Source organism: Miscanthus floridulus, chromosome 19, assembly GCF_019320115.1.
Source record: "Miscanthus floridulus cultivar M001 chromosome 19, ASM1932011v1, whole genome shotgun sequence".
NCBI classification, from domain to species: Eukaryota; Viridiplantae; Streptophyta; class Magnoliopsida; order Poales; family Poaceae; genus Miscanthus; species Miscanthus floridulus.
The window spans coordinates 37129824-37144841 of record NC_089598.1 but is presented as its reverse complement, the minus strand read 5'-3'; the positions used below and the strand labels follow the sequence as shown (position 1 = coordinate 37144841).

General features: G+C 42.3%; 2 protein-coding genes across 3 annotated transcripts; both read left to right on the top strand.

The window, feature by feature from the left end:
* Positions 1-1597: 1597 nt before the first annotated feature.
* On the top strand, positions 1598-6462 carry LOC136528531 (tRNA threonylcarbamoyladenosine dehydratase 2-like). Of its 2 annotated transcripts, XM_066521507.1 has the most exons (11): positions 1598-1728; positions 1830-1888; positions 2084-2168; positions 2632-2779; positions 3659-3871; positions 4493-4627; positions 4742-4873; positions 5060-5275; positions 5458-5582; positions 5865-5922; positions 6004-6462. In XM_066521507.1, exons 1-11 carry the CDS (start codon positions 1634-1636, stop codon positions 6112-6114), a joined length of 1377 nt encoding a protein of 458 aa, XP_066377604.1. In that variant the 5' UTR covers positions 1598-1633; the 3' UTR covers positions 6115-6462. The 2 variants fall into 2 exon arrangements, 1 of the variants encoding a protein (XP_066377604.1); XR_010777103.1 differs by lacking the exon at positions 6004-6462 and having other exon boundaries at positions 5462-5582.
* A 3518-nt stretch (positions 6463-9980) lies between these two features.
* LOC136528807 (MACPF domain-containing protein At1g14780-like) lies at positions 9981-14501 on the top strand. Its single transcript, XM_066521791.1, has 8 exons — positions 9981-10527; positions 11042-11283; positions 12113-12314; positions 12461-12544; positions 12652-12835; positions 13083-13252; positions 13334-13398; positions 13508-14501. The coding sequence occupies exons 1-8, from the start codon at positions 10228-10230 to the stop codon at positions 14136-14138; spliced, it is 1878 nt and encodes a 625-aa protein (XP_066377888.1). The 5' UTR covers positions 9981-10227; the 3' UTR covers positions 14139-14501.
* The last annotated feature ends 517 nt before the right edge of the window (positions 14502-15018 follow it).

Sequence of the window (15018 nt, the reverse complement as noted above, 5' to 3'; positions counted from 1 at the left end):
ATCCCACCTGCCTCGGACATCATTCGTGACCAATTACCTTCCTGCGGCATATCCCAAACTGTGAAAAAAAACCAGCACATATAACCAATAAGACGATTTTGTTCTAACTCACCAAATTAAATAAGCATAAAGTCAGTAGTACAACATAATAAGGATACAGCAGAATTTTTTTTATTATTTCAGCAACACAATAAGGATAGAGAGCAATTACTAGTATCCAGTAATAGTAAATATGTAGCAGAGACAGTTTCTGGCCGCCACAAAACCAATGGAAAACAGCAATCACCAGAATTGTCTGAAGAAATGATGCGACAGGCTACAGTTACGATTATCACAGTAGTAGGTAGTGCTCCAAATCCAGGACTGATTCAACTGTCTGAAGAAACACAAAGGGAGGGAAGGACATACGCCTGGAGTTGCCGCTGTTGGTGGCCGCGGGAAGGGAGGTCGCAGATCCTTCTTTCTCCTTCGACAGCTGGCCCGGAAAGAAGGGGCCGAGCGCCGGGGAGGGGAAGTCGCGGAACCTGGTGCCGGGAGCCGCGCGTCGGTCGATCTGGAGTCGTGCTCGGCGACGAAAGCCGCGCCCAGAAACAGTTCCGTCGCGGCAAAAAAAAAAAAGAAAAGGGAAATTGCTTGCGTGCCGTAACAAAAAAAAAATGCCAGGAGCATGAAAAAATTCAGCGGTCTTTGATGTAATAATTTTTTTTCTCTATGTGCCACTATCGTCAGTTTAGGCTCTAATATTATCAAACTACAGATATGAAAAGTCAAAAATACCTTTAAATATAAATATGTCATTAATTTTTTAAACATCTTAACGACTTCAAATGAAAAGACTCAAAACTAGAAAGCTGTAGATCTCGTCGAAATCTATAATTTTTATATAAAAATTATCTGCATTTAATTCCGTAAAAAAATATGATTTTTCTAAGATATATTAATCATATCAAATCATATTTTTTACGGAATTAAATTAAGATAATTTTTATATGAAAATTATAGATCTCGACGAGATCTATAACCTTCTAGTTTTGAGTTTTTTTTCATTTGAAGTCGTTAAGATGCTAAAAAAATAATGACATATTTAGACTTAAGAGTATTTTTGACTTTTCACACCTGTAGTTTGACGATGTTAGAGCTCAAACTGGTGGCAGTAGCATGGAGGGCTTAAAAAAGTTAGCGCCCTCTTCGTTTGGACTGATTTGGCTTATAAGTCATGGCTGAAAGTACTGTTAGCTGGTTTGGTGTGAGAGAAAAATACTGTTCGTTGGCTGATAAGCCATGGCTTATAAGCTAAATACGATCCAGCGAATAGACTGTAGAACAGTGACGCTGAAGACCACGCGCGTGGGGGAGAAGGCGAGAAGCGGACAGCGGCAACGCGTGCTCGAGGGCGGGAGATGGGCTGGCGCCGCAAGCCCTGCAAACCCTAGCAGCGAGCGCGCACTGGGGAAAAAACGGCCTCAGATGAGGCCTGTCAGCCCATCAGCCCACCACCAACTCGTGGCCCTTCGTCTGACTCTACAACGGCAGTCATCAGATCGTAGCGGGCCGCGCCGACAGCCTCGAAACGGCGAAACGTTTCTATTTTGTTCGCGCAGCCGATTCGTTTCCAAGGGTTCGGCAGCCGGAGATGGGTGAGCGGGCGAAGGAATGGCTCCTCGCAGCCGGCGCCGGCGCCGCCATCGGCGCGCTCTCTGCCGCCGCTGTCATGAATCATCTCTCGGGGTAACCGGCCCAACTTCCCCCTTCCCCGTTCCGCACGCCAAGCTGGACCTGGATGCCACAGAGCGTTCTGCTGACGCTTTTGCTTCGTTTCGATGTCGCAGATCCAAGCGGAGAGAGGGGTACGTGCGGAACCTGCTGGAATCCAATGGAATGACGGCTGGTACGCATGCGGTTAGCTCACGTTGGCAGTTTAGCAGTAGGATAACGTGTACTAGTTGTAGATTCTGTCGTCTTGCAAAGCGATTGCAATTTTAAGATTGGCTTGTGTTTTTGTTGTTGAAATCACTAATTCTTGGCGATGTTGGTTGTGTATTCCAAAGTTCTGGTATCTTAAATTGTTCGCTTCTTCAATCAGGGAACGCTCGGTCCAACAGGCATCTGGGCGCTGTTGGTAGCTCGGATCTTCTCTCTGATGAAGTAGTCTCTGAACAGCTTACAAGGTTTGCACCTTTTGGTTTCTTTCCTTAGTAAAGTTCTATATGTATGGAGCGACTCCCTAACTGTAAAGTATAAACCATCTCTTGCTGTCTACTTGATTGACCCAGTTACTTGTTGTTTGATACTTATACTCTGCAACCAGATAATTCCACATTTTGTTGATATAGATATATACAAATTTGAGCTAACTGCATTGCTTGATATGCTACTTATTGCTGCCATCAATCAATTATGTTTTTCATCATTTGATTCTACATTCCTGTGTAGAAAGTGAAATATTGTGTTCTATTGTTTCTGTGCATAGCTTACTATTAGCAGTTCACCTGTTAATTTCTTGATTTTCACTACAAACAAAACTTTTGCCACATTTTCTAATGTGCTGAGTACCTTTAGCCGAATATGCTCAGGATATTGCTGTTTTCGTGGTGTTTCTGATTACCAAAATCTGTTACTTGTGTAATGTAGGAATATACAATTTTTTGGCATGGACTCTCAGAAGAAAGTAACTGAATCCTATGTTGTGGTCATTGGTCTTGGAGGGGTTGGCAGTCATGCAGCTTCAATGCTCCTGAGATCTGGTGTTGGCAGGTTGCTTCTTGTGGATTTTGATCAGGTGTGGATTTGTGTGTGTTCCAGAGGTGGATACATCGTATAATTATGAAAACTTGGATGCACTTAGTTTTCCTTTTTGTTCTCTAAGTAATTAGAAATATGTCTAGTTAAACATAGCTCGTGGTTTAACAACCAAAAATCTTGTTTGGTTATGAAGGATTTAACTAGGACTGAGGAAAATCTTGTTTTGACTAAGATTTATATCATATACTCCCTCAGTTCCAAATTATAAGTCGCTTTGACTTTTTTTGGTACATTCATTTTGCTATGCATCTAGATATAATAATATGTGTAGATACATAGCAAAATGGATGAACCAAAAAAGTCAAAGCGACTTATAATTTGGAACGGAGGGAGTACCAATCTTAGTTATTTTAACTTAAAACAAATTCTCATCTCATGTTCTCAATGGTTAAAGGCCCATCTGAACAAGGTATTATAAACTTATCAGAAGAGAATAACAACTGCAAACCAGTTTTCTTATAAACAATTAAACCAACCTTTTCTAAAGTCATTTCTGATTAATCCACATGGTTCATACAACCACTTAAGCAGTTCAGACTCTTAGTTCTTTTTTTTTTTGTTTTAGAGAGTTGTCAACACATTGAGAATTTATTTGATCTCATTTTTATGGAATGCATGGTCGTATGCTGGATTCATTTTCGAATCTCTAACCATATCAGATATAGAATCATGGAATCATCTAGTTGGTTCCCTTGCATTATTAGTTAAAACTAGGATATAATATATAACCATGCAAAGTATGCTAAGTATCTTTTACAGCTGTATCAAATGGGTGGGTGAACATTACAATTTTGTAAGTGACATCTTGCATTTATAATAGGTGGGCATTAACAAGGCACTCATGATATGTTGAAAGGTATCACTCTCATCACTAAACCGGCATGCTGTGGCAACCAGAGATGATGTTGGAACTTCAAAAGCATTATGCCTCAAGAAGCATTTTTCAATGATATACCCAGAGTGCCAAATAGATGCAAAAGTGCAATTGTATGATGCATCGTCTGAGGCGGAAATTCTTTCTGGACAGCCTGACTTTGTTCTTGATTGCATAGATAACATTGATACCAAGGTAACAAATACTAGCATTCAAACTTCAACTTTCATTTTTCTATTTGTGCAATCCCCTATTTTATGTTACCCCCACCCTCCTTTTTGTACTAGTAGTTATAGGTTGCAGGTTCTTGCATGTACTAGTTTCCTGCTTAGATTTAGAGGTTGTGGTTGGCTCGCATGTGATGTAACTCCTTAACAAAAATTCTACTATGCACGTTTTGCGGAAAAATTGAAAATACATAGATCCTTCCATGCATTTCATGCTTAGATACAGTATTCAGGCATAGCTGTGCTTTAAATCTTTTCTGGATGTTCTGTTTTGCTTTGCTTCGGACTAAAAGGTTTTGTTGTTGTTATCAACTTAATACTCCATGCAACACCACATGCTTTCAGTTTGATGAAAGTCTTGGCAGTAGTAGTAGTTCCACTGTTTGAAAAACTAGTTCCTATGTAAACTCAAATTTCCCTTACCTCTGTATCTGATGATCAATACACAAAGCCACCCTGCATAGATAGTTGAAACCTGTTTTTTTAGCCCGAATGGCTTCATTGAACATTACCTACGAATATATCATTTGTAAGCTTGTCAATGGTTGTCTTCATTGTTTGTAACCGTTCAAATATCCTTGCCCCTTAGGTGGCACTCCTTGCAGCTTGCATGCGCAGAGGTTTGAAGGTACTTTCTGCAATGGGGGCTGGAGCTCGAGCTGATCCCACCAGAATTCGTGTTGCAGATTTGAGAGAATCAAGCAATGATCCCCTCTCTCGATCGGTTAGTTTGATACTTCTTCCAAAAACTGTCCCACTGTAAGCTGCCATTTCATTCGTTAGCTAACTGACATGTCAAGATGTGCTGCAAATGGGGTGTTGTGATTGCTCCTTTTAGGTGAGGTACAGGCTCAAGAAAGAACATGGAATTGAGAGTGGAATACCGGTAGTTTTTTCATTGGAAAAGCCAAAGGCAAAGCTGCTTCCTTTTCAAGCTTCAAAAGAAGAGGAAACTCCATCAGATTACCAGGTCAGCTCCCCTAGGACTTGTATTACCACCCTCCTGCTACATGCTTGTTCGTGATTTTCCGAACAAAAATTTTTGTTACAAAGAGTTAATTAAATTCCTCTAGAACACTCAGTTGCTTGTATATTATAGGAGTGCATGATGTGTGTGTACGTAACTATTGACAACATGCTATGCATTATTCCACAGATTGTGCCAGGATTTAGGGTTCGCATTATACCAGTACTGGGAACCATCCCTGCAATATTTGGTCAAGTTATGGCCTCCTATGTGATTACTCAGCTTGCTGGATTAGATTTTCAAACTGAACCAGTTGTTAACCTGGATTTGGATCATTACCGTATACTTCATCAGCGTCTTATTGAGCATGAGGAGCTGATGTATGGGACAGCCGAGCAAGTTCTGGTACTATGTTTCTTGCTATGTAATTTCATATCCTGGAAATAAGATATTTTCATGGAGCATTATGTAGTTGAGATGTTATTTATTTATGTTGATTGTCACCAGCACATGTGAAAAAGGAATTCTTCACCTTCACTTGTAATATCCTTCTGTACATTTGTAACATTCTCTTTTACAATCTAAAGGTAGATGCTGAAGAGGTAATGTACGTTGTCAAAGAATTGTGGCGTGGTCGAAGTGCTAGAGACCAAAGTCAGAAGGACACTGGCCGGAAAATGTGGAGATCTGTCAATGAACTAATGCTTGTTCGGTACGCTTCCTTCTCTAACTGATAGCGTGGCTTGAGATGCATCATGCTTTTTGTGGCAGTACCTAAGTTCCCAGCGTATCTGATTTGGTAGAGGAAAAGCAAAATCGAACTTGCATTATCTCTAGCGCAGGGTGACTGTCAGCTTTTAAGTTGTGCGATATGAATTATAACCTGGCTAACTAGCGATGTTAGCTTGTAATTCTGAAGTGGCTTGGCATTGGTAATGTCTTAAATTTCAACGAGATTTTTTTAACATTAATTCCTGTAATTATTTTGTTATAGGTGGGACAAATCAAAGGCTGCTGGCATCTCAAACTTAATACTTCTCAAGTTTAGTGAGGTAACAAGATGGCATATGTTGCAGACGAAAGGACTGGTGGGCTTTTCCTGTTCATTGGTTCACCTTTTCCTATTTATGCAGGCTGACGCACATGAATCCACCACACTCGATCGAATAAAAGAAGAAGAACCTGAATTCTACTCTATGGTTTCACGTGTCCTGAAACGAGCTGAGATGGAGTTTGCCTTATGACTTAACGAGCAGCGAGGGTTGATGATCTTGTTGGATTCCCACAGTTGCTATTCAGTGATGGCCTTGGAACAATGGATCAGCATTCAATTTGGCGGGATTCATATTCGTTAGTACCTCATCGGTAATGCTATGGTGAAAATGATGTGCAAAGTTTCTTCTTGTGGCAGCCGAAACATCAGCTCTCTGTTATCACGGAGTTGTACACTTGTATGGGTTTTTCTGCACGATTCGTGTGACGCCAAATCTGATATTTTGTTTTGCCTGATTGGCTGATGCAGTTTTGATGTGATACCACGAACATAGCCGCTTCTAGACTCACCAATCACTGATGATATTGATATTTGATGATACTGATATATCACTCATATACACGGAAATTCTTGTGCAGAGACCGTAGGCAGGTCTTGCAATGGAGACAGAACGGGTCCGCTGCCGGGTTCGTCCCGCCAGCTGAAACTGAAAGCCGCTTTCGCTCTGCCGTCTGCAGCGCCGTCCACTGATTTTCGCAAGACCAGGTCTCGGGTTTATATGTGATGCGTGTGGCAGTCGATGGCTCGAAGCAGAATTGATCTTGTGTCGTATGAGGCACTGCTGGTTTATGTTTTGGGACCATGGTAAGGCAGAGTGGCTGACCGCTGACCTGACGACGGGTCGGGTTCCAAAGGTTTTGGGAGTCTAGCGGTGGGCGGTGGCATGATGTGAAACCGATCTTTGGTTCTGAAACGGTAGCTGGCCTCGCCTCGACGTGGCCGCGTGAGAGATCGCACGTTCCCGTTTACTAAATCCCTTTCAGATTTACCCGTGCCCTTTTTTCACGAGTGAGAAACACGCAGTACAAGTGTTCCTATGAAACATTGTTATTTTTTTCTTGCCCCCTTATGAATTATGCTTTTTTTTCGCTGCGAGTATAATTCGAATCGATTACTAGAGCTCTAGAAGTGCTTTCGCAAGTCGCAACTGTCGTGAAGCACTTTCTCTGGCTTGAAAACATTGTCAAGCGGAAGTTTGCTTCTCTAGCTTATTTACTTTTCCGCATTTACTTATTACATTTATCATTGTGTACTTTAGCTTCCTAGTCTAGGTTAGTTCATAGATTAAAATATAGGGTGCAAAACTCTCCGACGTTAGAACTCTTTGGTTTTTTGTCTTAGTTTTTAAGTGACCTGATTCATTCCCTCTTAGACATCAGTCTTTTCAACTGAAAATCAATTTTTAGTAGGGTGATAGACCTTGGGTAGAGGCAGTTGCTACAACCGCCTTTACAAACAAAATTTGACTACGAGTAAAAATCAATCTATAGTTGTGGTGATAGACCTCAATGATGTGGATAAATTGAACCTATTTGGTTGAACTTGACTAATCAAGCAAGTTACGAGGGCACCTGTTTGATGACACGGCAAACATATATGATTTATGTTGAAACTCACATGCTGGAATTTTCATTTGTCTCGGATCTGTGCTAGCCTTCCAGGTCCTCGCTAGCCATTTTCATGCAAGGTTTCATGAACAGGGACGTACTCACGTACGTGAATTCATGTACGGTTGTGTGCTTTGACACCAAAACCGTTTGAAAATTTTTGGGTAGGTAACGTGAATCGGGAAGCTTCAGGACATTGATGAATCATCGCTGGCGGCTAGTCAGGCCAATGGGAGGCGACTGGAATAAAAGAGCCCGTTTGGCTGAAAATGGCTTCGGCTCTAACTCCTCTGAAGGAGCAACTCCTCGAGGTGAAGCCGTTCTGGAAAACGTTTGGCAAAACGGCTCCTTCGCACTAGACGACGTGAACCCACAGCAAGGAGTCGCGCGAAGCTCGTTTTTGAGGCTTCTCCTGCGCAGGTAAAAAATGGCTCCGGCTCTTGACCGGCTCCCCATGCGGAGCCCTTTCCAAAACAGACGTTTGGCATAGCTCCTGCAGGAGCCGGAGCTGAAGCCCCTGCAGGAGCCCTGTCAAAGAGGCTCAAAATTATGATTTGAATCCACTAGCAACTAGTGAGCTGGTTAATACTAGTTTTTTTCTAAGTCAAAGTTTCTTATACCTATCTAAATTTATAAAAAGTATTAATATTAATGACACTAAATAGATCTACTATAGAAAAATTAATTACACGGTAAATATCATAATATTCATTTGGTATTATAGCTATTGATAATTTTTTTTATATAAAAATAGTCAAATCTAAGATTGTTTAGCTTGGACAAAACTAAAATAATACTCTTTATAGGATGGATGTAGTAGTTCATGGCTAATAGCTGGCTACCTATCCACGAGCTAAAAATTGGATGGTGATCCATAATTCCTTTCATCTTCTAGAGCTACTATTGGTAGAGTACCAAACAAAGGTACGTGGGGGTGGGGGGGGAGGGGGGGGGGGGGGGGGGGGGGGGAAGTGTTTTTTATTTATTAGCTGTATTAGTTGGGTAGGGCAGCTAGTGAGATAGTTGTTAGCTAGATGCCTAGCTAACAATTAACTAGGTATGTTTAGATCCACCCAACTATTTTTTAAGTAGATAACTTAGTGAGATGGATCCAAATACCCTTTAGATTGAGAAACCTACTAGGGAATGGATTAGTGAAAATGATTTGATATTTTTTTGAGGAAACAAATAATTTGATATTGGATTGCAACATCTCAATACTCTCACCAATATTCTACGATATGCGCCCTCAAAAAATAATCTATGGTATGGTTCTTGATAGACAAGACATTTCGATGTGAATGGCATCACAAGGATAGAAGGTCAAACCTTCGCGCCCTCAAGAAGGGGTAAGGTTGATTTTAACCATCACAACCCGTTTAAGTCTCTGAATTGGAATACCTTTCCGGTATTTTTGAGCATGCAGGTTCAATAGTGCTCCCTCCACCTTGTTATGCTGTCATGGTTGTCCAATGGTTACAAGAATGTGCAGAACAAGTCACTTCGGAGGAAAGTGGTGGGGGGGGGGGGGGGGGGTGCAACAAGTAGATTAAAAGAACAAAATTAGTCTCTTTATTTTTCAGGCCAGGAATTTTACTTAAGTATTATGGCCTTTCACTGTAATTAATTGGGATTGTAGTTTCTACTTCTAAACATACCGAATAGGTTATCCAAGCAATTTTTTTAATCACAGTACTAATCTCTACGAAGACATGCATACACATCCTATCTCTATGAGCACTTTCGAAAGATTAAGACTGAACTCAAGATTGATGAAGGCACCGTAGGCACCTCGTTTTTTTATGGGCACATCAAAATAAGAGCACTCGCATAAAGTCGAGGAACCCAACCGGATGAACCACTCTAATTTCGTGGCTACCAAAACAATATGATTTGATTCAATCAAATTCTAGAGAACCTATTTTGCTTTTATTTTACGATGTAGCTAATTATATTGTTGAATGCTGACTTCTATACTATGCAAAGGATTTGAAATATGTATCCGCATTCTGCAGTATTTCAATAATAGTAGTTGTCACTAATGTTGAATGGTGACTTTTATACATAGCACATCACAGGGACATACATGGAACTCCGGCCTTTGGCGGCGCCCTAGTTTTGATTACGTTATGTTACGGTAGTTGTCACCAATGTTGTTGATTTTCTGATGGTATCAAAATAATTTGAAATATGTAGCATTTTCAGTACCACAAGATTGAAGTTTAACAGACTACAGTGGACACTTGTGTGTCCTGACGAATAAAGTAGTGGTTGATTGAAGCTGTCCAAACAAGACAACCTGCCTTTGCCCTTTGGCGGTGCCCATCAAGAAAGGGTAAATCTTGGTCCCCAAAAAAATAATGAAAAAAAAACTGGTTCTGGTTCCATTCAAGAATGCGACAAAGAAATCAAAATCGCAATCAACCTAGGCGTTTCAGTTCCCACTGTCATCATCTCTCCCTTCTCCTCTACTTTTCTGATCCCTATATAAACCAACCCCCCCAAAGTGGAATTTCATTCTCCATTACTCATTCGCAGCTGCCACAAGTTTCAACCTCCAATCACCAACCTTGCTTGATTGTTTGACATCTTGAGCAACTTCTCGTCCTGGCAAGTTTCTTGACAAGTTCGTACTCAAGCAATGGCGCGCATATAGAATAGAATAGGATTGTTGCATCACACCATCGGAAGAAGACATGGCTAGGAGCAGAGAGATGACCGGCGGATGGGGGAGGATGGCTGGAGGCGACGGCGCGGCGGCGGCCGTGGAGAAGGCGGTGAGGTGCCTGGGCAGGGGCGTCGACATGACGGGCGACCTGAGGCTGAAGCACTGCAAGGATGCGGGGGTCTGCCTTGTCCTGAGGAGCGGCGAGAAGGCGGTGGCGGAGAAGGTCGTCGTGCCGGGCTTTGGAGTCGTCGCCGATGTGCCCGCCGACGTCAAGTGCGGCAAGGGCGATCGGATCAGCTTCAAGTCCGACGTGCTCGAGTTCAACAAGGTTTGCTGTTGATCTGATAAAAGCTTCATTTTGAATTTTTTTTAGAACATTTGAAGATAAACATTTTTTTTGTAATAAAGTTGGAAATTTGGTGCCAAATGAGTCAAATTTCAATCAATGTTGCGTATTCATGAACTAAAAAAATTTGCACAAGTGTGGAAAATGACATGTCATTATTTCTTCTTTCTGCTGTCAAGTTTCTTTCGTACTGAAAGAAAAAAATTGTCAGGTAGCAGCACCTGGTACGATGCTTATTACACGAAAGTGACGTCATTTATTTCATTTTCCATTCAATTTCTCTTTAGAAAAAAAAAAGTCGTTAAAACGTAATTTCTGATCAAAATAACGAGGGCAGCAATGACCGGGTACTTCATCTTGACGAAGCCGAATAGCCGATCAACGAGAAGAAAATAATGTCTCTTTTTTTGGAAACAACAACGAAGAAAGTTTATTTTCCTGACAAAATGTATGTATATAATAACGAAACGAGCATTGCAATGTTGACCTGCTGCAGATGTCTGAGGTGTTCAACCACCGGAATTCGCTGACGGGGAAGATCCCGTCGGGGCTCTTCAACTCGTGCTTCGACCTGGAGTGCGGCTCCTGGGCTGACGACGCCTCCGCCACCAAGTGCCTGGCCTTCGACGGCTACTTCATCTCCCTCCTCGACCTCCGCCTCGACTGCCGCCCGCTCGCCCTCGCCGACCACGTCGTCCGTGACGTACCGGCGGCATGGGACCCGTCAGCCATAGCAAGGTACGGACTAGCGATCATAAGCACCACCCAATTCGGTCTTCTCTCATTTCCAGGGTTACCTATTCATTCAAGGGTTTGACATTACTTCTCAGGAGAAAAAAAACATGTATTAAAAGTAAGAAAGTCATATAATATTGTTACGTTGAAATGAGGGTGGGCCAATTAATATGCACTCACGGTACAAATCCAAGTACCATTACATGTACCATGTCTAGTAGAGGACAAATTGCGTAAATTTTAATAATAAATTATATAAACTTTGTGATGCCATCTAATTTGGACGAGAGGTAGTTATACAGTAAATAGAACAGGATGCTAGCAAGTTGAGGTGATCACAAGTGCAGTGCTATGCTTGACTTGACTTAACCTCATCTTGTGACCAAATAATAATGGTTTTCTCCTTTCCAAGAGTGCAAAATCGTCCACCACACGTTTGCCATGCCATGCGGTGTGAAAAATCGTAGACTTGTTCAAACCTTCCAGGTCCTCAACAGATGGAGTATATCTCCTCTCCTGTCTGCACATCAGCATGAATCAACTCTAAGGTGTCACGTCAATGTGTAGGACAACAAACAAGAAGCAAACAAGAAAGTATATTTCTATCAAAATTTAAGAAAACGTACATTCATTCTCCTAAACATTAAGTAGATAAGCTTTTACATTACCTACTGGACCAGTTCTCTGAACATGTCACAATTGAGGCACTGACTAAACAAAAACAACACAAGCCAGATGATTTCCCATGCCCGAACGCAGTTTCCATTTCCTGAACCAATGGACGCACAATCCATTGAAGACTAATTTCACTCTTTCTGAAAATTGTGAGCAGTTTCATCGAGAAGTATGGGACCCACATCATTGTTGGGCTGGGTTTGGGTGGCCAGGACGTGGTGTATGTGAAGCAGGACAACTCGTCTCCATTGTCCCCATCTGAGATCAAGGAGCACTTGGACAAGCTAGGTGATCAGCTCTTCACTGGGACATGCACTCTGCCCCCTTCAAACCGCAAAAACAGGGACCACAAATTTAAGGTTAGCAAATCATGCATGTTAGTCATTTATGTCCAGATCAGACTTAGATTAGGGATCGGAATCAACAACATCCATCCACCACAATATGATATATCATGAACATGAACTGAAATGTGCTGGAAATCCTATTACTTGGATCGCAACAGGTCCCTGAGGCCTTCAATGTATTTGATGCCCAAGTGACACAGCAATGGCTTCAAGGAATGATTACTCCAGTGTCCTGCAAAGAGGTATTTAGTTCAGAATTTTGGCATATTAACAGCAGCTAACAGCGAGTAAAGAGATAGGAGATGTAGAGGCCAGGAATTTCTAATAAGTTTGGACTGAACTGATGCAGGGTGTGACGGTGATATACTCCAAGAGGGGAGGGAATGCAGCAGCGAGCGATCACTCAGAGTGGCTGCTCACTGTGCCCACAATGCCGGACGCAATAAACTTCAAGCTTGTGCCCATCACATCCCTTCTCAAGGGAGTAACTGGCGTGGGCTTCCTCTCTCATGCCATCAACCTATATCTCAGATGTAAGTAAGGTCTTTCTCTCACACATAAATCAAATCCATCGTCGAAGTGCAACAAACTTCAAACTTGAAGAAAGCACAATCAGTGAAATGAATCATAAGCTAACCTCAACAAAAGTAAAAGCAATTCAGCAAGAACTATTATTGCCTTGTTATAATATATTGCGTTGCGCTTATTTAGTTCCGTTATCCATCCATTCTATGTTGCAAACACTAAAAGGTTTATCATCATGCTTCTGTTCCATAACAGACAAACCACCAACAGATGAATTGAGGTACTTCCTGGACTTCCAGCACCACAGATCGTGGGCTCCAGTACTCAGTGACCTACCACTTGGTCTCTGCTCAAACCGACAAGGTGCCAGTCCGGCCTTGAACTTCAGCCTTGTAGGTTCAAAGCTACATGTCAGCTCAAGCGAGGTAAAATATGCTTGCTCTTTACTTTCAAACATCTGAAATCTCATAAATTAGAAATGCTCACATTAACCATGTGGCAAACAGGTGATTGTTCCAAGATTACCAGTCACCGGGATGAGATTACATCTGGAGGGCAAGAAAAATAACCGGTAAGCAGAACTTATTCCAGTCCTGTTCTTATGGTTTTCTCTGAATCCTGGCTGAAAACACTGCATAAAACTAACCTGGGACCCTTCGTTTCCGATATCTTATCATCAGCTTAGGCATCCACCTGCAACATTTGTCAAACAACCCAACGTTCATCAACGAAAGATCAGCCAAGCAGCCGATATGGCGCGGATCGGAGATGATCTCCGACGAGAGATACTATGAGCCGGTCCAGTGGAGAATGTTTGCCCATGTCTGCACAGTGCCGGTGAAGTACGACCCTCGCTGGGTCATCAGCGCCGGCTCACCGTCGGCGTACATCGTCTCCGGCGCCCAGCTGCACGTCAAGGCCCACGAATCGACCAACATCCTGCACCTCAGGCTCTTGTACACCCAGCTGCCGGGACACGCTGTGGTGCAGTCCAAATGGGCGCACAACACGGCGAGGCAGTCGGGCAAAGGGAGCTTCCTATCCAAGTCGTTCGCAGCGTCCTTAGGTGCCGGCGTTGACAAGGAGCAGCAGCACCCGGCGAGGATTCACATCGACTCCGCCGTGTTTGCCGGAGGCCCACCCATGCCTGTCGGGACCCAGAGGTTGCTCAAGTTTGTCGAGACGTCTCAGGTGACCATGGGGCCACAGGACATTCCTGGATACTGGCTGGTCACTGGCGCCAAGCTGGATGTTGAAAAGGGGAAGATCTCACTTCACGTCAAGTTCTCCCTGCTCGCTCCAGTTTCTTGACACGCTGTCTTCTTTTGCTAGGAGAAAACCTGTGTAGAATCAAACCTGACTCCCTTGTCCAAACTTTCAAAAAAAAATTATAACAAGGAATTCAAACCCCATTCAAAGTGTTAATATTTTTAGGCTTAGTTGCAAACTTCTTCTTCTTTGCATAATAGTCCAAAGCTATCTCCATGTGTTTGGCTTGCTCAAAAGCATCCAGGAGATCAGTTGGATGTTTGGCCAGCACCAAGTGTTTAATGTCCTTTCTAAGGCCGCTTACAAAGGGAGTTATGTAATGGCTTTCAGGGAGGTAAGGTAACTCAACCTGTAACCTTGACTGTATCAACTCAAACTGATGCATGTATTTTCTGTTGGTCCGAAGTCTCTTCATTTCCTCATAAGCCCCTCCTTTCTCAGATTTACCAAACCGGATTTTCATCATCCTAACCAAATCTGCCCATGGGGGATGATCATGAGTTGACCTATTATAACCTCTATATACCAAGCACCAGCCTGATTAGCAACAGCTGGACTCCTTGCGCAGTGATGGTAATATGAGTGATTGTATCAAGTTATAACTTGCCTAGATAGTTAAGCTCACTCCATGGCCTGTGTTTCCCGGGAATTGTCATGACTCAAAAGGTACTCCCTTGAGCCAAAAAATACTTGTCGTATTTGATTTTGCACTGCCTTCCATACATATTTTTTCTAATAATTCCCTGTAGAATATATTCTTAAAATACTTCAGATTTATAAGATTTTGCAAGTATTTTTTCATGCAATTCTACACATGCATTTTCAAACTAAATAACTTATATAAAAAATCCCAAAACATTAAAGCCCTAATATGAACAGCTCGATTACTGGGCTATGTCCTATGTGTTTCTTACTGAGAAGA

Bases quoted from the DNA above. Each gene is read 5' to 3' on its own strand.
- LOC136528531 (XM_066521507.1), top strand. From the start codon at position 1,634: ATGGGTGAGCGGGCGAAGGAATGGCTCCTCGCAGCCGGCGCCGGCGCC. The intron at 2,169-2,631 runs GTTTGCACCTTT...TGTGTAATGTAG, and splicing joins GTCTCTGAACAGCTTACAAG to GAATATACAATTTTTTGGCA. The intron at 2,780-3,658 runs GTGTGGATTTGT...ATATGTTGAAAG, and splicing joins TTCTTGTGGATTTTGATCAG to GTATCACTCTCATCACTAAA.
- LOC136528807 (XM_066521791.1), top strand. From the start codon at position 10,228: ATGGCTAGGAGCAGAGAGATGACCGGCGGATGGGGGAGGATGGCTGGA. The intron at 12,836-13,082 runs GTAAGTAAGGTC...GTTCCATAACAG, and splicing joins CATCAACCTATATCTCAGAT to ACAAACCACCAACAGATGAA. The intron at 13,399-13,507 runs GTAAGCAGAACT...TCTTATCATCAG, and splicing joins GAGGGCAAGAAAAATAACCG to CTTAGGCATCCACCTGCAAC.